At 45.3% G+C, this 26,674-nt stretch overlaps 2 protein-coding genes across 12 annotated transcripts in view; one reads left to right on the forward strand and one right to left on the reverse strand.

Moving 5' to 3' along the window:
• STX3 (syntaxin 3) overlaps window positions 1–20,011 on the forward strand; it is a 42,893-nt gene extending 22,882 nt beyond the window's left edge. For 2 of the 11 annotated variants that reach the window (XR_011423666.1, XR_011423664.1), the window contains exons 3-11: window positions 2,869–2,968; window positions 5,002–5,076; window positions 6,181–6,248; window positions 7,702–7,810; window positions 8,711–8,784; window positions 8,980–9,114; window positions 10,837–11,179; window positions 12,360–12,473; window positions 15,228–17,142. Coding sequence is in view for 6 of the 11 variants with exons in the window: in XM_023654118.2 (XP_023509886.2) it covers window positions 2,869–2,968; window positions 5,002–5,076; window positions 6,181–6,248; window positions 7,702–7,810; window positions 8,711–8,784; window positions 8,980–9,114; window positions 10,837–10,947; window positions 15,307–15,441 (807 nt within the window). In the remaining 5 variants the exon portion in view is untranslated. Of the gene's footprint in view, window positions 1–2,868; window positions 2,969–5,001; window positions 5,077–6,180; window positions 6,249–7,701; window positions 7,811–8,710; window positions 8,785–8,979; window positions 9,115–10,836; window positions 11,180–12,359; window positions 12,474–15,227; window positions 17,143–17,658; window positions 17,742–18,295 lie in introns of those variants that run through there. The other 9 variants (XM_023654115.2, XM_070228748.1, XM_023654116.2 and 6 more) reach the window with 7 other exon arrangements.
• A 267-nt stretch (window positions 20,012–20,278) lies between these two features.
• Window positions 20,279–24,522, reverse strand: MRPL16 (mitochondrial ribosomal protein L16). The gene is made up of 4 exons (XM_001501411.5): window positions 24,304–24,522; window positions 23,917–23,982; window positions 21,839–21,987; window positions 20,279–20,983 (listed from the first exon to the last, which is right to left on the reverse strand). The coding sequence occupies exons 1-4, from the start codon at window positions 24,356–24,358 to the stop codon at window positions 20,498–20,500; spliced, it is 756 nt and encodes a 251-aa protein (XP_001501461.1). The 5' UTR covers window positions 24,359–24,522; the 3' UTR covers window positions 20,279–20,497.
• Window positions 24,523–26,674: the final 2,152 nt, after the last annotated feature.

Raw genomic sequence — 26,674 nt, forward strand, 5'->3', positions numbered from 1 at the left:
GAACAGAGAAATAAAGCACAGATCTCAGTGAAGGGCATCTGAGCCAATCTCACAGAACAGTGAGTCGAACATGCACATTAAGCTGACACAGGCTGAAAACTCACGGACTTGGGAGAGAAGATAGAGATGCCTCCCATAGTTGGTTCCTGCACCTCTACCTGGTTTAGGAGATAGGGTTTGGTATCTAACAGATGCCTGGGTTCAAACCTCGGTTTTGCCTCTCTCCGCAGTATGGCCTCCAGTGAGTTCCTCTGCCTCTTTGACCACAGGGTTCTCCTGCATAAAAGGGAGGTAGTGATGGCGACCTCACAGAAGTACTCTGAAGGACATTGTTTCTTGGTTCTTAAATATATTATTGTGCAGGATAATGTCAGTATACTTAAAATAACCCCAAACAAACACACAAATAGCCCTTGGGCTTATAGATTCAGCACTTGTAGATTTCCTACAAGGTTCCCCCCCCGCCCCCCCACCATGAGTCTTTGGTTATCTGGCAGATGCACAAAAGGAAATTAATTGTACGTAGCTGCCACCGTGGAATACCCAGAAAGTCACCTTTGAGGAAATCCAACACTTCCAAGAAAAAACGGAGACACAAAGTTCAAAAAAAGAAACCTCTGTGGTTGGCCAGTTGCCCATCCTGAAGTCCTAAAGGGGTTCTGTCATTATTTGGAACTGACTAAAGTCCCTGAAGTGCCTCCAAATGGAGAGGTTGAGGAGGACCTGCAAAAGAGAGCAGCTACGATGGGTGGAGGATGAGTGGAGGTGGGAGTGGAGGCACACGCTCCCTGGGCCTGGGGACTCCTGCAGGCAGGTTGAGGGTGGAGTACCCAGGGCCTAGTTCTCCTGTCCACATCCAGTCTCCATTCAGATGTCTGGAGTGACTCTGAGCTTCAGGCCAGCACTCTCATCCTAGCAGCTTCCTATTGTGTTTTTTTCTACCATTGATGAAACTTGGGTCAGGATGCTCTTCAGTTCATGAAGTAATATTCCAGAATGTATTTTCCAAGAGATCCAGTCCATCGAACATGCAAAATCCAAGGCCTTTATGGTGTGTTAAAATATGTTGAACTCATTTTAAGATGGTATGTACGTTTTATTCTAGAAAGCTGGTTTTCTCAGTGTAATTGCTTTGGCAAGACGGTCATGTGATGGATGTGGAAACATGATGTGATGCAGTGACATTTCATGAGTTGTAGGAGGAGCCAGTGTTTGATGTGAAAGCTAAAAGGGAAGGGAAGGGGAAGGTAGCAACCTCTGGGTCACCCAAGGGCCTGATTCTGAGGTGGTTACACCTCTAGAGGCTGCCAGCATTCACAGGTGAGAACATAGGCCCTTTTTATAGTTGGGTAGGCTTGGGAGTCTGCCAAAACTGAAACAGTATGGAGAAGCTGAAAAATTAAGTCTTAGATCTAATGGAAAAAGCGTTCCAGTTGGAGTCTGGAGAGCTTTGAGTGCTGTCCCTACCACCAACTATGTGACCTCTGACCTCTTTAACCTTTAGTTTCCTCATGTGAATAATGGTACTGATGCGAAACAGTACTATGGATTGTTACCAGCTGTTAAAATGCTTCACAAATGTTTGGGTAGCTTGTACTTCTATTTGTATTTGTACTCTAATGATACTATTACATTGAAATTTTATTCTACATCATTAAGCAAGTGATTCTACTCTCAAACTACAGTTTATCAAAGCCAATATATTTGTAGAGGGGAGCCATCCCCTGCTCCAGTGGCAAAAATACCGATGCGAGGGTGAGAGAACTCAATTTTTTTTCTCCTGCTTTCTATGCAGTTTGGAGAGCTATGATCAAGTTTTTAAAGATGAGTGAATTATTCACTGGAAGAAAGGGATGCTGGAAGCTGCATATTGAGTTGTATTTTCATTTCCTCTCAGATGTTAAGATCCTACTGTATGGCATTTTACAGGACTTCTGTTTGTAAATTGTTGCAGTGTTGCCTTGCCACCCATTCTGGAAGTAAAGCAGATAGACAGGGCCGGTGTTTACGGTGGGTGTTGAGGTCTTTTTGGCACATGCCGCTCCCTGCACATGTGCTTCCACCACTGCATGAGCCACCCCGTGCTGGGTGGCTGGGGCCCTTGAAGAGCGAGCTGAGGCTGCACTTACTGCCCGTGCAGCAGTGTCTTGGGATGGTGTTCTACCTGGGAAGGAAGTGCTGCTGCAAAAATATTTTATGATGCATGCCTTGTACAATCAGGAACCTTAGAAAGATGCAGAAATAGTCCGTGCTCGAGCTTCTGGTCCTGCACATGTCAGAGAATCAGCTAGTAAGAGGCATTTCACCAGAATGTATGTCCAGAGGAGCTCGGCTCTCTCCTGAGACAGACATTGCTTTGTTTCTCTCTCTCTCTGTGTCTGACTTTCTTTTCCTCTCATTCTTCTCTCTGTGTTTTTTCAGTCTCTAGGTTTTTTCCCTCCCTTTCACTTCTTTCTTTTCGTTTCTTTCCTTCTTTCCTTTCTCCCTCTCTTCCACCCTCACTCTTGCTCTTCCCTCTTTTGGGGTAGGGAGAGCTGAGGATCTGCTTGATGAGGTTGGTTGACTCTTCCCTCTGAGTATTCTTTATGGGTTCTCCTGGCTCTGGCCTGAATCCTCCCATCCAAGGTGAACAGTGTATTCCTCTCCGGGAGCAGTAGGTATGGATTTTCAGTGACTGCTCTGTTGAGATGAGTTCATCTGACTGTGGAAAGGATACTCACTGGGAAGCAGAAGACTTTTCAGTCATCATCTTCTTCCACAAACCCAGAAGGTGGGCAGCTTTCCCCAGGGAGCTCTGCTAAACGTTTATCTCACTCATGGATTTATTCTTCCTCTTTGATGACAAGGCTATTGTCTTTCTAATTATAGATCGAGGAAACTCGGCTCAACATTGACAAGATCTCAGAGCATGTGGAGGAGGCGAAGAAACTCTACAGTATCATTCTGTCTGCACCAATTCCTGAGCCAAGTGAGTGTTTACTCAGAGCTGAGTCACCCAACAATGATCCCTGGCACTGGGGCTGAGCCAGCCTTGTTTTCCTCCCTCTGTGACAGCATGGGAGTGTGTGCATTACATTACACCAATGTACATGTCCTCCCACCCCCCATTCTCCTTTGCCCTATCTGACTCACACTGCCCAGCCCCGGTCAGCTCTTCCCTTCACGTCCCACTTAATCCATTCAACGAAACCTTCCTCTACTTCCAGCTCCTCCCTCCCATGACTAGCATTGACTTCCTGCTTCTCACATACCTCATCTCTGTCACATCTCTGCACCTTTGCTTGTGCTGTTTCCCCTGCCTGAAATGCTTTCTCAGCCCCCTTTCTGAGTTCTACCTCATCAAGTCCATTTTTTTTCCGATGAGATGTTCCAAAATGGTTCACAGTCACATCTATCCCTCCCATCCCGAAACTCCTATTTGTTACCACCACCAAAGCAGACGTTTTCCCCCACTAATTGTTTCACATTTTTAGAGTAGGGTCTAGGGCTATATTTTAGGTTGCTTAAAGGCAAGGAATAAGCTTGATATTGTCATTTCACTCCTTAAATTTTTCAGTGGCTTTCTATTACCTTAAGATTAAAGTTGGGATGTTTTAGCAGAGCATATGGGAATTGTCTTGGTCACATTCTGGCTTCCTCTCCACTCTTTTCTCCTGCCATCGTTCCCCATGTGACCTGCACTGCAGCCAGACTCAATTTGGCTGTTCCCCAAATGCTTGTTGTCTCCTCATGTCTTTTACGTATTGTTCCTTCTCCCTAAGACTCAGCTTTTAGTCTCCTTTCTACCTCGTTAACTCTTAGTTCTTCTTCCAGATGCAGTCCTACTATCATCTGTCTTTAGAAGCCTTTCCAGATCCCTCCAGGTTGTGCGCGGGGCTCTTCATCACCACCCCATGCCCGCCTCGACCAGAACTCACACTTTACTCTGCACTTATATTAGAACTGTGTCCTTTGTCCCCCAGTACACCCTGAACAGCTTGAAGGCAGGATCTGTATCTTTGCTCTGAGGTCTGAGTCTGTAGCTCAGTTCCAGACTTGTAGTAGGCGCCAAAGGATGGTTTCTGAATGAGTGGTCGTAGTTAATACTTATTTCGTTCCTCACATTTTAGGGTGGCGTTGTACACACAGTAGGTATGTCATAAATATTTGCTTGATTCTAAGTTGATGAGCCTTGGTTGAAATCTCTCTTCCTCAGAAGTCCCATAAGACCCTGTTCTGCCTTCTGAGCTGAAACCCTCATGGTAAACCAGACCATTTCCTCTAAAAGCCAGGTTCTCAAAATTGCGTGTGCTCGAGAATTACTTGGGAAGGCTTGTTAAAAAGGCAGAGTGTAGGGCTCCAACCCTGGGTGTTTTTATTCTATAGGTCTGAGATGGGGTGCCTGGGAAATGCCTTTTTTTCCCCTGCTTTTTTCTCCCCAAATCCCCCCAGTACATAGTTGTATATTGTAGTTGTGGCATGTGGGACTCTGCCTCAACATGGCCTAATGAGTGGTGCCATGTCCACGCCCAGGATCCAAACCCTGGGCCGCCGAAGCAGAGCATGCAAACTTAACCACTCAGCCATGGGGCCAGCCCCAGAAATGCCTTTTTCTTTTTTTTTTAAAGATTTTATTTTTTCCTTTTTCTCCCCAAAGCCCCCCGATACATAGTTGTATATTCTTTGTTGTGGGTCCTTCCAGTTGTGGCATGTGGGACGCTGCCTCAGCGTGGTTTGATGAGCAGTGCCATGTCTGCGCCCAGGATTCGAACCAACGAAACACTGGGCCGCCTGCAGTGGAGCGCACGAACTTAACCACTCGGCCATGGGGCCAGCCCCCGGAAATGCCTTTTAAAAACAAACTCTGTGTGATTCTAATGACAGATGTTTGGGGAGCAGACTGGGATCGATAATACTCTGGACCATGGGCACCTGAGAAGGCTCCCCCCTCCTCTGTTGATATCGTAGCTCGTAAAGCAACCAGTCTCTTCTAATTGATTCCCCCTGCCTTCGTTTATCCAGAAACCAAGGATGACCTAGAGCAGCTCACGACTGAGATCAAGAAAAGGGCCAACAACGTCCGGAATAAACTGAAGAGTAAGAAGGGAACAGAGGGGACAGCCTCCCCACCTCCACCTCCCATCCACAGGGTCCAGCTCTTCTGGACTGAAACTCATGCTGATGGAAGGGACCCTATTTGTTCCATATTTCCTTGTGGTTTGGGCACTTTCCCTGGAATGACCTAGAAATTCTACCTTTTCCTGAATCATGACTGTAGTTGAAGGAGTCCAGAATTGAAGTTAGGAATAAAGTGCACTTTCAGCCTCTGAGTCTTTGTGTGACATGGTCCTTTAACTTAGTCCCTCTACTCTTTCTCTTACTGGTCCTGTTTCCCCAGCACTTACATACATATGAACAATAATGTTAGAGATCTATAGATGGCAGATATATTATTCAGTCTACAGATGTTTCTTGGTATGTCACCCTCCCATTACCCCCAACCCCACCCGCTCAATTTAGAGCATTGTTCAGTGAAGCCATGGTCAGCGGTTCAATTCCCCTGTGGGCCCAAAAGGTTTCTTAGTTCCCTGGCTGTAGCCTGCATTCCTGCCCAGTTGTATTTGGTGAATGCACGCTCAGCCCGATTTGAAAGGAGCATTGCTCAGCCCGATTTGTCATTTCTTCCCCCAAAACAAATCACAATGCCTGTTTTCATGGGGCTAGAGTTGGAGGTGATCAGTAAGAGCTTCCAATAATAGCAGTATGTGCCTGCCATTGTGTCAAACACTATGTACGTTCTCATTTAATCTTCACATCAGTATTGTGAGGGAGGCACTGTTGTTTATTCCATTTTACAGATTAGAGAACAGGAACATTAGAGAGATTAAGTGGCTTTCCCAAAGTCACATAGCTAGTAAGTGGCAGGGCAAGGATTCGAGCCTAGGTCTTTTGGTGACAAAGACTCATGCTAGTAACAACTGTGCTAAGATACATTCAGAGAAGACCTGGTAGTAGTGAGTGGTGTGGAATGCAAGTCCTGTGACTCAGATGTGAGCTGACCTTTTGAGATTGTACCTGCCTATTGTTACATCTCCGTGGGCTGGGTGTGTGAGAGTGAGCAAGGAGGTTCTCATGGAAAAGTGTGTTTCTTGAAAGAGAGCAGCAGACATGCTGCTAGAATAACCTTTCTCTTCTCCCCAGGCATGGAGAGGCATATTGAAGAAGACGAGGTCCGGTCGTCAGCAGACCTGCGGATTCGGAAATCCCAGGTAGGATTTTCCCTGGTCTAAACCATCTAGTCCAAACTTTTGTTTTATTTTATTTTAAATACAACTCTTATTTGGAACTCATGTCGAAGAATTGGTAAAGGGGAGCTGCCCGGGTTGAAACAGGGGATAGGGGTGGAGTCCAGTCCTTTTGGCTCCTCTCTCACACTCTCCTCCGAGGAGGCCCCTGAAGAACTTCCTAAGGCTCCCCAGAGCACATCTTACGATTTAGTATGTCTTCTTGTTTTATACGTGAGGAAATTGAAGTCTTCTCTCTAAAGATTGTTGGTCATTAGTTGTACAGTTTTGAGTTAGGCTCTTCAGCGGTCATTAAAGATATGATCCTTGTCCTTAAAGACCTGGCATGCTGTTCAAGTAGCATAAGGAAACTGTTACATAAGACCCAACAGGAGAGCACTGTAAGAAGACATAATCAAATGCATGGTGCTCTCAGCACTCAAAGGTCTTGGGAAGAATTGGGGGTAGGCAGAGGAGGCTGGGCCTTGGATGGGCAAGAGTGCCAACATGGACAGGCTTAGAGGGTAGAAGCGTGGAGGCAGAAGCCGTGTGTCTGAGTGTGTGTGTGTGTGTGTGTGTGTGTGTGTCTGTGTCTGTGTGTGTGTAGCAGCAGTGATGGGGGTGGGGGTGAGGGGCAGACATGAAGAGAACAGCCTGTCTGGAGAAAAAAGAACGTTGAGTTTTTGGTAGAGAATATAGTGCCATATTGCAGAGGTCTTTGACTCCTGGCCTAGGGAATTTGATCTGATCAAGTAGTCTGTATGCATTTAGTTCAGTCTGCAGTCTGTTAGGAAGATAATCTGGTAGCCATTTGAAAGCTGGATCAGAGTCAGGAAGAGGCAAGAGACAGGTGTGTCCCTGGTTGGACTTTTGCAATGATTTTCGTCTGAATTTGCATAGTAGTAGTGGGTTTGAAAAAACTATAAATATTGGTGATTTTCCAAAGGAGAAACCACTTGGGCTTGATGCTGAGAGGTGGGCAAGGAATAAAACTTATTATGAAGATTTGAGCTTAGGCACCCAGGGCTGTTGAGTGAGTGCATCTGGTTAGAAGCAAGAAAAGTTGGGAAGTTCAGTTTGAGTAAGAATTCAAGGATCTTTGGCAGGTATTGGATGTAGGAAGGGAGTCTGGCAGCTTCAGAAAGCAGGGCTCTGACATTCACAGAGATATCTCCTTTGGCCCCACAATTACTATATGAGGTCAGCGGGGCAGGTAAACAGATGCTGCAAACATGCTTTGGAAAAGCCAGCTGATTCTCCCAATGGTGTAAAGTTAGGAAGCCAAAATGCTGAGTCTTGTACCTGGTCTTTTGGTTCCAAGTCCAGTGCTGTCGTGGACTAGGCTCTGTGGGGGTGGGGGAAGGGTTCTGCAACAGTGATGGACTTTCCTTCTCTCTCCCCTCCTGGGGGCTTACTGCATCTGACACTGTTCCCACAGCACTCCGTCCTCTCCCGGAAGTTTGTGGAGGTGATGACCAAATACAACGAGGCTCAGGTGGACTTCCGTGAGCGCAGCAAGGGGCGAATCCAGCGGCAGCTTGAAATCAGTACGTGTTAGGTTAGAAGCTTGGCCTGTGCCTCTTCACTTTTTCCTGCCATGTGGTTGTCCGTCCCAAGTGGTGAGACCCCAAGAGAGGGAGCAGCACCCCTGCTTGTGGGTTCCACCTCATATTTTGTGCCCAAGCCCAGGACAGGCGTCATAGCACCTGCACATCCTCGATGCCGCGTCTTAGGCTGAAGGGGGACACAGGAATTTTGTTCCTGTGGGAGCCAGCATTTCCTCATACCTAGAGGGGAGACACTTGCTAAACGGTTGCTCTCCTGGGGACTCATGACATCTTTTTGCTGCCTTTTTGAGAGCAAAGAACATTTATGAAATAAAAGGTGCAGTGCTAATTGCTGTGAGAAATACAGAAATTAATAAAGTCATGCCCTCTAGGAATTTAGTCACATGGAATGCAGGGCCCAGCAGAGTGCAAGGTGCTTTAATTGGGGGAACTGTATGAGCAAAGACGTAGGCAGAAAAAAGCAGGTGTGTTCAGGAGTGGCAGGTTGTTCCAGGGCCTGGGAAAAGGGTGCATTTGGGAGTCAGCAGTGTGAAGTTAAGAAGGATCGAGGGAGGGCTCCCCCAGGAACTGGCTCCTTGTCCTGAGGGCCTTGGACTCTGTGGTGTAGTGAATGGGGCCAGTAAATGTTCTGAGCTGGGAAGGAATGTGGGCAGATAATGTGCTTCAGGAAGGTAATTGCTGACAGTATTAAGGATGGATTGGATTAGGGGAGAAATCAGAAGAAAGAGGAGTCAGGAGGCTATTGGGGGAGTGTTGTAAAGTCCATGGTCTTTACTTGTAAAACCCATGGCAAAGTTACCATATTCCTAATTTTCAGGGGACTTTTGAAAAGGTGTCCTTTGATCTTAGATTTGATGCTCTCCTTCTTGTGTTATAAAGCTGGCAAAAAGACCACAGATGAGGAGCTGGAGGAGATGTTGGAGAGTGGAAACCCTGCCATCTTCACTTCTGGGGTGAGTGACTTGCAAGCTGGGATGCACGCCCCTGTCACGGGGAAGGGAGGCCACTGTGGAGCTCCACGCAGTCAGCGAGTGAAGGCTGGGCTGCATTTGCGGGGAGGCAGGGGGTGCGAGGAGCTCTGTAGGCGTGTTTGTGAGGCCATGGCGGGGATAGTGGCTGATGGTCTGTCTTCCTGTGGCCTGTTGTAGATCATTGACTCTCAGATTTCTAAGCAAGCCCTCAGTGAGATCGAGGGACGGCACAAGGACATCGTGAGGCTGGAGAGCAGCATCAAGGAGCTTCATGACATGTTTATGGACATCGCCATGCTGGTGGAGAATCAGGTAACCAGCAGTGGGTACCAATGTGGGGAGGGAGGAGAGTCCTGAAAAGCCAGGTGAGGTGGGGTGGCAGAATCATTGGGAGTTTGTCTGATGGAGTAACAGAATTCCAGGATCCCAGGGAAGGGAATGTACTCCTGAATCTGACACTTTGGGCAGCCTCAGCCTTGTCATTCTTACCTGGCACTTTGGCCTGGAAGTCATTTCTAGTTAATATGGGCTTGGATGTGCTCTGTCAAGTCCCTAGTTCCCTCAGGCCTCAGGATCTCTCTCTGTTTTTTTAATTAGTGATATGGGTTCTTAATGATGATGCCTTAAAAGTCTCCTGATATGAACTGATTCATTGGTGACGCTGAAAACATGTGATCTCTTCCCCAGTTCACAGTGAAAAGTTAGGTTTAACAGAGGTTTTTATTTTTTTCCATTTTTGTTTTTTCTTCTGTATGTGTTTTTCCAAAAATGTTGACACTTTTTGCTAAGGAACAAGAGCAGACAAGAAAAAGAATCAAGGAATAGCAAAGTAATATTCACAGAAACACCTGAAACACTCATGGTGTTGAGTCTGGCAGCTTGTTTGGTCTCCGACGACACTTGCTCAGGGATGTGTCTCTGTCACCTGCGTATAGTATTGGTTTCGCATAGTCAGATGGCTCCTAGTTTATGACACAGCGAAACACGCCACAGTGTCCTGGTGCTGTGCCACTGTTGCCATGAGCCGCTCTGCCACCTGGAAAGGATTGAAAACTGCTTCCTTCGTAGAGGACTGCAGAACCCACCTGATGCCTGAGCACGGCTTGATGTGGTTTTGACATCAGTTCCCTGCTCAGGGCTCAGGTGCCTTTCCTCCGCCCCCTTCTGGCCTTTGTGACTGTTTCTCAAGTCCGTCCATCCCCACTCTCCATTCTTTTCCCCACACTGCCTTGCGAGGAACTGGTTTGAGATTCAAGTGGTGGTAAGTGCCTTTCTCTGTTTACTCTGTTTATAGACCACCATAGAGCCATGGGTTGGGTTGAGGAATGTCTAAGTGGGTGAGGGGAATTCCTATCCTGAGATGCCCAGAAATTAATTGGAGTCACCAAGCTTCCTGTCGGGAAGTAAAAGCTGGGAAATGGTTGGAAATCTTATTGAGACCGTGGTCTCTTAACCACATAGCTTAGATAAACCCAATGTCTGTCACTTCAGGGGCCTGGGAATATCTCTTAGAGAAAGCAAATGTTCCCACTCTCAGGTACTGAGCCCCTACTATGTGCCAGGCGCTTCTATAGTAGTGAACAAACTCAGTTCAGGCAGAATGAACTTGGTTCAGGTCTGAATGAGCAGGGAGGGGCCAGCATCTGGTAATGCCCTAAGAACACGAGATACTCTTATTTTGGTTTCTCTCCTCATATGCTTAGTTAAAAAAAAAAGGTGGTAGTGGAATCTTTCAGAATATGTATCTATAGTTACCAGGCATGTAGACAATGTGCTCCAGGTGCCCAGTGCAGTGTCTGTCACAGGGAAGTAATTCAATGACTGTTTCTTGAATGACTGACTGCCACCGAGGACTGGGGACCCATAGGTAGTCACGTGGAAATGTGAAAGCATGCCCTATGGAAGGCTGCCTGTCAAGGTTTCTAGATGTTCCTCCTGGCACTGAAGATTATACGAGAGAGAATCCTTCCCTACATTAGCTAGGGCTGTCCTGGGGTAGGTTTATTGGGTGTGACTAGTGTCTGTTCTTTGCAGGGCGAGATGTTAGATAACATAGAGTTGAATGTCATGCACACGGTGGACCACGTGGAGAAGGCACGGGAGGAAACTAAAAGAGCCGTGAAATACAAGGGTCAGGCCCGGAAGGTGAGACTCTCCTGCTGCCTTCAGAGAAGAGAGTCCACTTTGCTTGCTGTCTCTCGCTCTTTCTCGCTTCCCTCTCCCTGTCTCTGTTTCTGCTGCCATCACCAATTGCACCGGGGGAAAGGGAGCCATGATTGACCGTATTGAGAACAACATGGACCAGTCAGTGGGCTTCGTGGAGCGGGCCGTGGCAGATACCAAAAAGGCCGTCAAGTATCAGAGTGAAGCTCGGAGGGTGAGCACCTTAGTCTCAGCTGGCCTTACTTGCTTCTCCTCTCTCTGGTCATCCCCACCTGTGTCCGTGAGCCCATCCCTTCCCTCTCTATCCTGGCCTCATCCAAACACCTATGTCAGCCTTTCCTAGAGACTAGCTGCCCTTCCTTCCTGGGTGTGCCTTGCATGGATCTGGCTCACGGGCTCTCTACCCAAGAACCCACCCTTGAAGGCAGTTCTGTAGGTTGGATGCATTGCCCAGGGGTTGCTGCCTATCTTCTCCTGGACATGACTCATGAACTTTTGAGAAATTATGCTTGACTCCTCTGTTCTTCATCGTCTTCCACTCCAGTAGGCCAAGCCCCACGCTGCTTCTTCCCCACTCTGAACCCAATACTGTGCTGATTGCTATGTAAACATCATCTCATATCTTATGGAGCACCTATTATTTCTACTTTATAGGTGACACAGTTGAGGGTCAGCAGTTAAGTCATTGGCTTTGGGCCACCTAGTAGGTAGAGGAGTGGGATTCAATTAGATTCCAGTCATGCTCTTCCCACCGTACCACCGTATTTCCCGCCTTCTGGTGCCCTGTTGCTTGAGGACTGTTGACTATTTCTCCTGGGCTTTCATATTTTTGTTCTTCCTTTCCTTGTTTTTCTTCCAACTTTCCCTATTGCTTGTGCAGGGATTTAGAGAGCTGGGAGGTTATTTTACCGGATGAATCCAGGCTGGTTCACAACAGGACCATACTCATGCTTTCTGATCCCCAGTCACTGTACTGGGTCTGACAGGTGGAGTGTATATTAGGAGAGAGACGGACAGAAGTTTGAAGTTAGGACTATGTCAACAATGTCTTCATGGGCCTTCTTGAAAAGGAAAAATTAATCCCGTGATATCTTGGCCTGTTGCTGCTTGGAGACCTCAGGGTAGATGTTCTTATATCTCTCCACATATACAAGACTGCACTGTGAGCTGACCAAGCTCCGTATTTCCATCTGCTGGCCTTGCTAGCCAAGAAGTAACTGAAGAAATATAAAATATCCTCACGGAATGTCTTTATGTAGAGATGTAGGCTTTTTATTTGAATTGATAAGATGCTTTCTAGGTAGAGGTGAGAGGGGCTGGGTTTTGGATGAATGATTGCTTTTTGGTTGTTTGTAATAATGACTTGTTTTTGTTTCTCTTGTCCCTCTCTCCAGAAATTGATAATTATCATTGTGGTAGTAGTTGCGTTGCTGGGCATTTTAGCGTTGGTTATTGGACTGTCCGTTGGGCTGAAATAAGGGCGGCCTGAGAGGCTGCTGCACTGAAATGTAAGTAAATGGAAGGTTCTCGGGGACTCTTGATTGGCTCCCTCCTGAGAAATTAGTCTGGGATTTCAACTTCCACTTCTTCCCCTTTGCGATTGTCCTTGGACACACTGAGCTCTCTAAACTGTCAGTAGCCTGCGCATCCTTTCATCTCCTTAGAATTCTCTTCTGAGGTTCTGGCTGCAGGACTTGGGTCGGGTCTCCTGCTTGTGGATTGCTCTGTCCTGTGGATTCCGTCCCTGCTCTTGGCCTTGCAGTGTGTTTCGCCACCTCTCCTCGCATAGCTGAGTACCTCGTTTGCATTCTCCTTAGCCGGCAAGCATGCTGCTCAATTGGGTACAATCTGTGTGTTGGGATCTGGGCTTTGTCTTCTGAATTCTTACCCACTTTCATGGATGTTGGGCTTTGCTTTCTGTCTCCTTTTCAATGTAAACGAAGCTTTGATTGGGACTTAGGTCGGTAGGGTTTTGTTTGTGGCTGACTGGGTGGATATCGAATGATGTTGTAGCTGACCTTTTTGAGTGTTGAGTTGTGCCGGATGATGTACTAAACACCTTTTACACATATCACTGAATCCTCACAACACCCCTCTGAGGTAGGTGCTGTTATTATCCACATTTTACAGATGCAGACACTCAGGCTTAAGGAGAAGTTAAGTAACAGGGCAAGTTGGAACACACAGCTGATAGTGGACCTAGAAGAGTTCTTTATTACGTCTCAGCTTCTTTTTGTAAAACAAGGTAGCCATTTGTCATTGTCTGCAAAGTCTAGAGAACCATAGAGGATAGTGACTTTAAAATTTAGGCCATTTATTTCTTTAAAATCTGGTAAAAAGATTAGAGCTGACCACTGTCTCAGGGCTTCGTGTGCATAGCAGTAGCATGACAAGAATGATCTAGTTATTGGGACCGTTAAGACTTCTGTGACTTCTTAAATATTATTTCTCTCAATAAAATATAGTAGGTGTTGTTTAAAAAGAGACCTATAGAACACAGAAAAGGTGAACAGAATTAATTTTTAATATTATTGCTGATGACCTTGTGGCATGTTCACACACTCAGATGTAGTTTTACATAGTTCAGACCAGATTATCTATAGTTTTGTACCCCGTTACAAAACGAAAAGCATCATTTCACATCACTGAAATCTTTGTGAATCTAATTTTCAACACAAGATTGTGAATATACTCTGAGTTATTTAACGTTTCACCAATGTCGGAGGTTTGTTGTTATTGTTTTTCTATAACTAACAGTATGGCTAACATATAATATTTTTCTCATTTCTATTTTCTCTTTATTATAAATGCATAGAAGTCAAGTTACAGATGTAATAGATATAAATATTTTAAAACTTGGTCCGTACTATCATGTTGATACCCAGAGCTGATCCTTCACTTTATTATTTTATTTTTTTGGTGAGGAAGATTGTTCCTGAGCTAACATCTGTGCCGGTCTTCCTCTATTTTCTATGTGGGATGCCACCACAGCCTGCTTTGATGAGCAGTTTGTAGGCTGGTATGTAGGTTTGTGCCCGGGACCTGAAGCCGTGAAGCCTGGGCCGCCTAAGTGGAGTGCACAGACTCAGCACCACACCACTGGGCTGGTCCCTCTTCACTCTATTTTTGCTTCAATGTGCTGCTTCCTCCCCCTCCTCCAATAGACTAGAGCATCTGAAAGATTATTGCAGCACTAGACATCCACCTTCTTGTTGAGAGATAAGCAGCAATGGGATGATCAACCTCTTACAGGCAACCAATTGATTTTTCTTTTCATGATATTTGGAGTCTAGGCCTTGATGTGTTTTCGCTTGTAAAGTTTGAGATTTTTTGTGACTTGTAACTGTCTCATCGGAAAGTTAAAATTAAGAAAAGGTATAATAATTGATATTTTTCCATATCTTTGGATGAAAGATGTCTTGCAAATTCGTAGTGTCCCTTACTATTCCTAAGTCCAGGAATTCAGAATGTAAATTAATCATTTTTTAAAATGAGGAGACTGATGAATATATTGTTTTTAGTTGACTTATCTGATCTCTAAGATGCTAAGTTGCTGGGCAGTAGCTGAGCTGCTTACCACAGTGTATTCCATACTGCCTAATAAGGTCAGGACTGATTGTTACTTCAGTCTGGACTCCCCTGTCCCTCCATGTGACCTGAGGGAGAGGTCTCTGAACAGGAGGGAAGGAAGACAGCTTACATTTATACGCTCCAGTTGTGTGCCAGCTGCTGCTCTAGGATAATAACGCTATCCCCATTTTCAGACGGGGATGATCTTTGCAGCTCAATGAAGTAAAGAAACTCGCCCAAGCCTACACAGCTCATAAGGTGGAGCAGCCCTAATATGACCCCCAAACTTTCCCATATTCTTTTCACTGTGCCTTTCTGCCTTCTAAGAGAAGTGGGTGGCAGGGGAGGAGTAAGGGAGAAGGAGAGTCTAGTACCAGAAAGCTCAAATGTGTATTTGAAAGGTGCTGATGTGGGCCCCGCAGCGAGAATAGGTCTTTTCAACCACTGAGCCTGCCCCCCCTCCTGACAAGTCCTTCTATGGGTCTGTGACAGCCTGTGTGAAGGATTCTAGAAGGCCCAGAGATCTTTCTGTTGTTCCCTCTCATATAATAGGCCTTTTGTTTCTTGTACAGGGGGATATTTAATTCCAGGTCCTGTCTTGAGTATGCCTATTGGATTTCTCAGGTTTAGTGTTGACTTTTTCATTGTTCTCCTTTTTGCATTTATTTCTGATCTTTCCTCTCCACTTCTAGGTCGGTGGCTGATTCTTAGTGTTGCTCTCCACCATCCTCCTGTGCACTGATCAGCTCCTCCTTCCCCTGCCTCTCTTAGAACCCGACTTCACTGCAACCTGGTGGCCACCCTTGTCTTCAGATGGGAATGGAGTTGAATGGCCTTCCTGAGAGAGAGTGGGACCTGATCTGTTTCCCTGTCACCATCCTTGGACCTGACCCAACAACAGTCTAGCCCTGGAGGAATCCTATCTACCTGATGCAACCCTGAGTTCTCCCCAAAACCTCCTCCTGCCCCACCAGCTCTGAAGTACCATCTTTCCCGGACTGTATGAACCAATCCAGCTTCTCTTTTTTCCCTCTGATGTGTCAAATTATGCCTTGTACCTTGGAAAGCCTGTTTCAGACCTTCCCAAGGTGCTGAATTTTCTACCTCATGGAGTATTCTTCTCTGAGAAATTGCAATGTATTTTTTTTTTAAGGGGGGGTGTCTTTATCAAAGCAAAAGGATTCTTCCAAATTTGGCAAAAATAAGGCTTAACCTGAGTCTTCTACCTGGCAGGATCCCAATCCTCAGTTTGTTGTCGCTATATGCTGAAAATATGAGGGACTGGCAGATGTCATTTTGGTCTTAGAAGTGACTTGTTTGAAATTCAATCTCAAATTAAGCTCTTAGCATGTTCAGCTTGGTGGCCAGTTTCGATCTGTATGTTGTCTTCTCTCATGTTTACTCAAGGAGGCACCAGGACGATGCAGTCGTCTGAGGTTACCATTTGTAACGGCAGAGGGTGTGGGATATTTGTTTCCATGTCTGAGTCCTGGAAAGTGGCTGTTCACCATTAGAGCGATGCTTTGTGAAGCCATTGCCTTGAGGCCAAAAATAACCAGGCACTTAAAATTGGGCCAGGGACAAGGTGCTTGAGTCTCAGGCTGTGGAAATGTTTCAGGCTGGTGTGAGTATTGTCACTCATTTCATGTGTTCCAGATGTATTTTTTATAATCATGTGTGTGAGGTGTATGTGTATATATGCACGTGTCTCTCAGGAAGTAGGAAGCTAGAAGTGGAGGATATTATAACCTCAAAAAAAAAAATAACCTTGAGCTAGGCTAAAAATTAGCTAAGAGACATTTGCTTATTTGCAAATGAATCATGGTAGAAATATGATCTCCCCATGCCATCGAGAAACCTGCTGTCTTCTGGATGAGCACTGGGAGAATCACAGATCTTTGGGGTGAGAACTAAGTTGATCCCCATTAAGTTTTTCTCCTTAGCGGACAGTTGTGACAAATTTTGACACCTCTCCCCACCTGCTGCCTAGGCCAGGCTTGTCCTGAGAACATCCCACAGCAATTTGATATCATTCATGTGACCTCTGGGATGTCCTGTGTCCAGGGCTGAGTTAGGGGAGACCAGGGATTGCTGAGTAGCTCTTCCTGCTCCCAGGTTAATAAGCTTGATGGGTTCTTGTCTCCCCCAGTTCTCGTTATGGAGGAGGGAACAGCCGGGAGATTTTCAACTGTAGTGATTGGGCTGACCCAGTGCTGAGCCCCTTAGATTCCCTGCTGGTCTCTGCAGTCTGCCTGATTTATATTTCAGCTTTGACTTTAAGGCTTTCTAGGATAGGGTGAGCACCCTGATCCAGGCACTGCCCATTGGCCTCCTTCACCAAGGCTACTTACTCCAGTCATTGCCCAGCACTCAGACAGAGCCCAGAGGATGCCCTCTTGCCCAAGGCTATGATGTCGGACACTGGACTGGCTCCAGCCACAAGGGCAGACAAGCTCTAATCACAGGCCTCTGCTCTGAGATTGAGGCCTGCGGCTTCTATTTTGGAATACAAGTGAAGGTTTTTTTGTAGTTTGTATTTTTTTTAAATGTAAACTCGATTATTTTATTGCTAATTTAAAAATAAATGACTTTATATCGATTGTGAAACGGTTCTGGCTCTATTTCCCTGCAAAACACTTAGGGATTGGGTGCCCCCATGTGGTGGTTTTTGTTTAGGTTTTGGAAAGGGGTTAAAATCTTTTTAAACTGTCTCTGGATCAGATGAATCAAAAGTTCCAGTTTTTGAAAATGGTTCAACTCTCAGACTGCAGTGTAACTGCATTTGAGTTTCAGATTTGAGGTGCTCCCCTGAAGAGAATTTGGTTAATTCATTGAGACTATCTGCCTCTAGGAGGAAATGGGGTAACTCTGACATGATGGTGTCTAGAAGGCAGAACCACCTACTAAACATCCTCTGAGATTGCTTTTGATCTAATTCTGCACCTCTCACCTAGAAGTGACATTTCTCTTCACATTCTGGGTTCTAGAAGCCAGATCCATCTCCCATTTCCTTCATATCCTCTTCCCTGTCTTGATCCACTTTTGTCTCCTTTCCTTCGGAACTCTGTGTGCACAGTGATGTTGTTTCTCATGTGCTTTTTCTTTCCTTGTCTGGATGAGCAGAAGAAGATCATGATCATGATTTGCTGTGTTATCCTTGCGATCATCTTAGCTTCTACCATTGGGGGCATATTTGCCTGAAAAAGGTGAGCCATCCGTGGGGAGGGTCAGGCCTGCTTTCACTTACTTGAAGTGTCCTGAGGGCATTGTTTGTCACCAGGTACCCTAATCTGAGTGGGGTTAGGGGCTGGAATAAAGATTGGAGAAAACTAAGGAAAGAGATGTTTCATAGAAAAATGAGTGAAGAATGAGTTGGTAGTAGGTAGACGGGGAGACAGAAGGTGGCAGTCTATTCCTTAACTAGGTCTGGCAGCTTTGTTGAGAATGCTTTATAGGAGGATGTTGATAAAAAAAAAAAGGATGTTGATTTCCTGCAGCCAAATTTGGGCCATTGCATCTGGGAATAGCAAAAGGAGAAACAATTCATTCTTACATTAGAAGCAGTCTTTGGAAGAGGGCCACGTGGTAAACCCAAGGTAAATGAACTTCCTCCCTTACAGGGTTAGGACAAGTTAGCACAGCCTTGTAGGTTGAGTGATCTCTTACCCCAGCAGAAGAGGGACTTGGTGATCCTGACCTCAGACATCCTGCTGTATAATCTGTGATTTTTTTCCCTCCACTTTTCTGCTATCTCCTTCAGCCCTCACAGATGGATCCTCGACTGGCATTTTTAATCCTTCTTCCACCTCTGTGGTGCCATCACTTCTCCACTGCAGATTCCTCAGCAGCTACTCCTCTTTCCATTATGAAACTTCTTATGACACAGGGCATCAATCAACTACCTATTGAAAGTTATGCAAAGGAAGACTTATGACAGTACGGAATTGGGTGGCGGGCGGGGGTGAAGGAACAGGGAGTTCAGCAATATATGGCTGGTTAGGAAGATGGTTTAAAGGAATGGCCTGCAGGGTGAGAAGAAAGCATAATAGGTACCTGGTACCTGTTCGGGAAATAAAACTTACAGCCCGCAGTGAAGTTATGGCTGTGAAGAGGCAGATACTGTAGCATACCCAGTTCATCAGGATCTTAACTGCTGTAAGTTGATCAGCATCAGAGCATTTGTTACTTTTGCTCCTCAGGTTCTTCTAGGCCTCAGCCTTGACCAACCCTACATTCTGCTTCCTTCTTCGGGGTCCAGTAGTCTTTAAAGTGAAGACTAACGATAGGCACCATGCATGTCTTGCTCACTGCTGTGTCCCCAGTGCTCAGCACAGTGCCTGCCACTTATAGGTGCTCCAGCATCTACTGACTTAATTCCCTATAATTAAGCTTTGATTTCCACTCATGGACAAGTCCTTGGTTTTGACTCTTAAGCCCTTTAAGGCATCAATGGGCAATGGTCTGTTAGTATCAGGGGCTGTGTAAAAATGCCTGGGAATGGGTTGATCCACTTAGGCAAAACTACAACAGAACCCCCATTACCACGACATATAGTCCTTTTTCTATGGATGGTCATGGTGGAGTTCTGTCTATCAATGACCTCTCACTCTGTGAAGGTGGCTGGGCCAAGGATTGTCATTCAGTAACTAAACGTGGACCTAAAACAAAAGTTAACAGGTTTATACCATGATTGAACTCCCAAAAGTCATCAATACCATGCTCTATGAATCATTAAAAGAAGAGATGAAGATGGTAGGTCACAAAGGTGAAACGAGGCTATCACTCACATCACTTCTTATCTGATTCATGTTGAGCTGACCTTGTTGGCCAGCAACGTGTGTACAAGAAACTGTTCCAAACACTGTCCCCACTTCAAGGTTCTGATGTGTTTTAATGCAATTTAGTGATGTTATAAGAGGTTCACTACAAATACATGAAAAATAGTATACAACACGAGGACCACACAACTGTTTAGATAAATTTGTACTTTCGAAAGTAAATTATTTTCTTTGCTGGAGATCTTTTTAAGAAAGTGGCATAAAAATTTTGACCTTTTAGTCAGTGTACTGTTTTCTACCCATTTTCAAAAGCAAATGGTTTAATATTTCTATCAATTTGTATTCCCTTTAGTTTGAATAGGAGATAGAAAGCTATTGCTGGCTCTCTCTGAAAAGCAGATTAATCCTGTTAAAGGCAAACAGGAAGCTGGTAGACTGGGGATCTGAATCACGTGGGGCCCTCATTCATCCAGCAGCCACTGCGAGTACTGTGTGGCACACTGCACTGTATTAGAACCAGACACTCTCCCCCTCCTCAGTTTCAGACCTGAGGCCGCACAATTTCAACCTCTGTTTTTATCAGTTCCTTTTGCTAAAAGGCAAAGGTATGTCCCTTGCCATATTGTCCAACATTCCCCTTCCAAGATTGAGAGAAGATGGGTAGCTGGGCACTAATAAATATCTGTTGAATCAATTAACCAATGTACTGTTGTTTTTTTCTTTGCTTGTCCAAAAATGTTAGTTTGTATTTGTAACTACTAAAATACATAGAAACTAGCTCCTGAAGTGTGTTTATATAAGACGTAGTACAGATAATTAAGTTCAGCTTGCATGAGAGGTTTGAGATGCAAACATTTCCCTTATCCCTAGAGATGTTCATTGTATAGGTAGGGAGACCCAGAGATCCTAACAGTCAATCAGGCCTGTTTCTTAAATATTTAAGGGATTGAGTGACCAGTGAGAAGTTATATCCTGAGGTGATGTTCAAACTTTATTTAATATAAATGCACTTTTTAAAAAAATCAACAGATATCATACAATTTTTCAGAAATCATCTACTCATATGCTGCTCCTTGGGTATGACATCAGAGCTACCCAAAGACTTTTAAGGGTAGGCTGAGGGGAATAAAATGCAGATTCCTTCTCTCTCGACAGCCTGTGTACGTTTATTTCTCACATTCTCACTACACACGTTCGGGCATGTAGAATTTGCCCCAGTATCGCCCCTTCTGGGTCAAGTCATATGGGCTCAGTACTTTCCGTATCCCCAGCATGTTGGCAGTGGCTATGCGCTCAAAGGTCCAGGGGTTTTGGTTATTACGTTCTCGTTCCTCTTGATCTTTCCGCATCTTCTCTAGAGTCTCACGGCTCACAGCCTTTGCTGGGAAGGGCAACTTGTGGGCAACCTGGTCGAGAAAACCTTGTACCTCCTTGAATTCACAGCGCCCACCCATCTCTACTATGAGGCGGCCAGTCTTCACGGGAGTCACGTAGTGATCAATGGCACCTTTGCCTCCCCCCATGCGCTGTCCCATACCCTTGCGGGTAATGGGCTTGAAAGGGGCCGGTACCCGCCACAAGGCAAACATGTTCTTGGGGTCCATAGAGCGGTTGATTGTCAGGCGCATCATTTCAAAATGGCCCCAATGGAGGTAACCACCACCCAGTGCCTAAAAGTGAATGGAAGAATTAGAAACACATGGGGATTTAGATATCTTTCATGGGCTCTATTCTTATGTCTCTTCTTTCATAGTCACGGTGGCTTCAATGATACACATAAAAATAAAAATATAAGTTCTAATAAGTACCATGGAGGAAAAGTCTAGAGTACAGTAATAAATGAGAACAAAGGTGGACTCACTTCAATGGATAGCCAGGGAAGGCCTTTTTGAGGTGACATTTAAAACTGAGGCCAGAACAGTAAGAACTAGCCAAAGGAAAACAGACGAACGTTCCAGGCAGAGGAATGGTGTATCTGAAGATCTTGACAAAGCAAAGGGCTTGGTGAGTTTGAGCAGAAGCCAGTGTGGCTGGAGCAGAGGGAGGAATGGGGCAATGGCCATGAGGTTCTGAGGCAGGCAGGGGCTGCTCACGCAGGCTGTGGGAAGAGGACTTGAAGTCACATCACTCTGGCTGCCTGATGGGAAATAAACCCTAGACCACACCCATCTGTCACTACTGACACCAAGTCATCATGGAAGCTACGTGATGAGTAAGGAAACAGCTGTCCCACATCTTAAGTCATGGATAGTGTTATTTTTAGCAGAGGCTTAAGAAGATCTCATGGTCTGATTGTGGGGTAAGTTAGGTAACCTCTTCCTTCTGCTTTTACATTATTTTCACTCTACATTAAAAAAAGATACAAACTCAAATGTTTACTGGGTGGTGCACATCAGTGTAAACAGCAACTGGTGGCACTTCTAATAAAACCTGTGGAGGAAGAGACGAGGATTAACTCAAAGAATATGACATTTTGCCAATCCTTGGCTTCCATCCTGTGGCTGCTTGACGCTGAACTCACTCACCAAGATTGCAAAATTGCCTTCTGTGAACTCAGTAGCTTCAGTGGAAGGTCCTCGTATGTCACTCAAGTTTTTAGGTTCTCTTCTCACTTTTGGCACAAGTGGTACCCTTTCAACAAATCTAAGCTTGGGCTTTTCAGGAATGGAAACATCTAAAAGGAGCACAGACAACCAAGAATACGTAAAACTACACATCTCAAAGGACTCATTTTCTTCCTAGAAAGATTTATAACCATCAGGTGAAAGTCTTAAAGTTACCACTGACCAATAATTTTGAAAGTATATTGGGTTTTTCTTGTGGATGCTTTTATTGACACTGGAATCTTTTGGCAATGACAACAGTTAATGCAAGTATTTCTGAACATTTGAAGATGGCAAAGTTTTAACCTTCAAACCAAAATGCACTTACTAAATACCTACTCTGTGCCTAACACTATAAAAGATACTGTTTGGGAAGGCATAGAGCTATAAGACTGTCGCAGAATAACACTAGCTAACATTTTTCTCTGAGCTGAATGCTTTTCATGCATTATCCTATTTAATCTTTTTTTTTTTTCTAAGGAAGATTAGCCCTGAGCTAACTGCTGCCAATCCTCCTCTTTTTTCTGAGGAAGACTGGCCCTGAGCTAACATCCGTGCCCATCTTTCTCTACTTCCTATGTGGGACGCCTACCACAGCATGGCGTGCCAAGTGGTGCCATGTCCGCACCCGGGATCTGAACCAGCAAACCCTGGGCCACCGAAGCAGAACGTGCGCACTTAACCACTGCGCCACCAGGCCGGCCCCCTTATTTAACCTTTTAAAACAACTTCATTGCCTGGGCAATTTTTTAGGGCTTCCTTTTTTAAAATTTTAACTTTTTAAAGTTTAACACACATACATGAAAGGGCCAAATAAAAATATGTACAGCTTAAGGAATTATCACAAAGTGAACACACAAACACACCCACAAGACTATCACTCAGATCAAGAGACAGAACATTAGGCAGGTAGTATTGTTCTCCATCTCACAGAAAAGGAACTTGAGGCCTAGACATTTTACAATTTGGTCTAGATCATCTGGTTAAAACGGCAAAGCCAGACCGCATGACACTGCTTTTTTTAAACGACCACACCACCTCTTTGATTGTTAATGGGGGTAGTGGAAAGAATACTATATTGTACATGAAAATATCTAAGTTCTCCTGCTCTGCCACATTCTTGTTGGCAAACTCACAACCTAGGAATCTTTAGATCAATGCTCTTTCCTTTATTTATGCAAAGGCTTTTCATGCTGAGAACTGTACATTTCCTACAACGTGCAACAGCTTGCTGAGTGAGAGTGGGTGGGCTGAAATGTGGGCTGGGTGTCTTTATGATGTCTGAGATTTTGACAATTTGGGCAAAAAAAAATTACTAACTTGTAAGTCAGTTAAAACATTTTTATAGTAAAACAATCATGATTGTATGATGGAGTCAAATACAAAACAGGAGATTTCAAGGAATATCAAATTATTAGTGGTCTATTCAGGGTTACAGAAACTGCTGCCCAGTTTCTACACGCAGCTGTAGAGAAACTCAGTAAAGCTTTCTCTCGCCTCCAAGTCCATACATACTTCCAGAGCATGTAGTAGTTTAAGGGTTACGTATAGAAGATAACACCCTCAGAGGTCAAGGCCCTTTCTTTGTTTTTTTGAGATTTCCAATATATTTTTATAAAGTGGCTTGCCTTAAATGTTTATGTTTAACAAATTAATGCTTTTCACATAATACTGTTAAATGACTACATATATGTAACCTCATTTGGCTAGAACATCAAAAGTCCAAATTTGAGGCCAGTTAGCCCTAGCGGAGGGTGCACCGTGGGCCACAGGGAAGATCCCTTTACACATTTGCTCCATAAAATCAGGGTCCTTTTTTGGGTCTCTTTTGTTCTTTGATTTATCTCTACCGCTTAGAACACTGCTCTGCTTGGCATACTGTATTAGTGAACGAGTGAATGGGGATTGGATAAGCACACCACCACCCCGGCATCTTCATCTACCCTCTGCTGGTTCCATCAGAGAAAAGATAAACATGAAAACGACAGATAAGCTCTCACCCTCAAAAGTTGGCACCGGGAGCAGCGTCTTTAGGCCAGCACTGGCGGGCGGGGAGGCCCAAGAATCTACAAAGACAAACCAAGTTAAAAGAGGACGACGACAAGGCCAGAGCCTAGTGCAACCTGGGCTAAGGACACTCCTGACCGAGGTGTCTTGAGGGATGGGACGCGGGTTCCAATCAGGCTCCTAAAGAGGCCAGCGGGGTCTCTGGGCGCCGACCCCCAGGCACGCCTGCGACCCTTCTGCACGAATTTTACGGCGGGAAAGCGCAGCCCCTCCCAGAGCTTCAGCCACCCTATGCGGAGCCGCCTTTGAGTTTGCGGGATGAAGGACGGGGGCAGGGAGGACCAAAAGAAAGACTGTGAAGGACCAAGGGGACGTCCGACCTGATAAAGGCACGCGCAGGAGGGGCGCACTGGCCCGAGCCAGCAGCCGCCACATGGTCACCCGCGTCCGTCCGCGCCGGGCTTCCCGCAGCCACGCCGGCGACGACCTTAACCCGGGCGGACAGCACGGCGTTCTAGAGTCACGCTAGAACCGCCGCCGGACGGCGGTGCGTGGGACCGGAAGTTGCACGCGCCCCGGTCCACTCCGCAGAGAGTCCCGGCGGAAGCTGAAGAACTCGGAGCCTCGGTGCTTGGGTTCCGGCACTGGTGGTGCTCTTGGGTTCTGGAGTCTTTGTCTAGAGTAGGGCAGGGCGGCAGGGCGGCAGGGCGGCAGGGCGGCAGGGCGGCAGGGCGGCAGGGCGGCAGGGCGGCAGGGCGGCAGGGCGGCAGGGCGGCAGGGCGGCAGGGCGAGGAGTGCTTTCCGCGGGGTCCGGCGCTGAGAAAGCCTGTGTTCACGGAGTAAGTTGGTTCTTTACAACTCGCTCCATTACGCCGCTTCTCTAGGGGCGCCCTCAAAGACTAGGAAAATCCCACTGGTTCATTATTGTCTTAACATTTACTGGGCGCTTGCAAGGTGTCAGGCATCGAATACCTTATCATTGCATTTACCTCCCAACAAATCTACGAGATAAGTAAATCATTATATCCATTTTGCAGAGTTCATCCCGAGGGTCAAAGGATTTAGCTTTCGCAGGGTCATACGGCAGGAAAACAGTACAGTCAGAATTTGAGCACAGTGTGTGTTATTCCAGAGACCCCAGTGACTGGGCAATATCATAACTTGATGTCTAGTTAAAATGAAATAATGTATAATTGTTCTGGAGGATGTTGGACAAATCGTTTTTACGTGCCTGAAGCTTTTTCATATTTGGAATGAAAGATGATCTTTTTCCGAGCTTTTAGGACGCAAATGGGATTAGCAAATTGAGACCAATGTCTGTTGTACTTAAATCATGCTAAATGTCTGTGTGGTCTTTCCCCAAGGATTAATTTTATAAATAGCAACAAATAAAACCTGTAATGCTTGCAGAACTACTGAGGGAACTCTCCCTGTCCAGAATTTTATGCACTTCTGGACTATCTTCACACTGAATCTACCTCAAAAGAGTTAATGGAGTTTATTAGAGACAATCATTTCTGTCCCAAGGGCAGATCTAAAAAAACGGTCAACTGTGCCCTCCTACCTCCCCCAGCTGGTGTCAGATTCTGGGCAGCTCTTCTGTGCTCACCCCTCCCTTTTACCAAAAGTGGGAGATCTAAATGTGCTCAAGGATTTAAAAATCTCCAGCTGAACATTGCATAATCCTGTCTTGGGTGGAAAATAAGGCGGCAGTGCAATCACTGTCTGATTGGTGTCTAAGTCTTCTGATGCCCTAAAACTTCCACCTCATTGTTTATTTTAAAAGAACCAAAAGGTATACTCAAAGTTCTGCATTTAAATAGTAACTTTACTAATGTCTATTGTTCTTTGCAAGAATTGTGTTAGGTACGATGGAAGATACAAAGATGAAAAAACAGTGATTCTAATCTTTAGGAATTTATATTTATGTAGGGACCATATAGTGAGCATACAAATAGCTAGTGTTGAGATGTCAGAAGAGAAGTGTAAAGAAAGGGCTGGGAAAAATCAAAGCAGGGACCTGAGATCTTCTCTGATCTCTGAAAATGGCTTTCACGCCTTGAGTTCCTCACAGCTGTTTATTTACACATCTCTTGTGATATTTCAATGGTATTATATGTAGGAAATTGAGGTTCAGAGATTAAATGATTTGCCACACAGCTAATATGATGTAAAGCAGGGCTAGGAACCTTGATGTTCGTATTTACTTCTACTGGAGTGGGTTTGCTAAAATCTCCCGAAAGTTGGTCTTCAGACTACCTGCGTCAGAGTTTCCTGAGACCTTTGTTAAAAATGTAAATATCTGGGATCCAGCCCAGTGGCATAGTGGTTAAGTTCGTGCACTCTGCTTAGGCAGCCAGGGGTTGGCAGGTTTGGATCCTGGGCCTGTACCTGCACACTGCTCGTCAAGCCATGCTGTGGTGGTGTTCCACATACAAAAAACAGAGGAAGATTGGCGCAGATGTTAGCTCAAGGACAATCTTCCTCAAGCAAAAAGAGGAAGATTGGCACAGATGTTAGTTCAGGGCCAAACTTTCTCACCAAAAAGAAAGAAAGAAAGAAAGAAAAGTAAATATCTGGTCCCTACTTAGTAAGTCAGAAACTCTGAAGGTGGGTTTCAGGAATTCCTATTGTGGACGAGTCTCACAGGTGATTCTACTGCCTGGTCAAGTTTGAGAATCAGTGCTCTGTGAGCACTTTGAAAATTTAAAAATTGAGTATAGGTACAAGGCATTTTTTCTGGATTATCCA

Source organism: Equus caballus, chromosome 12 (genome assembly GCF_041296265.1).
Source record: "Equus caballus isolate H_3958 breed thoroughbred chromosome 12, TB-T2T, whole genome shotgun sequence".
Lineage (NCBI taxonomy): Eukaryota > Metazoa > Chordata > Mammalia > Perissodactyla > Equidae > Equus > Equus caballus.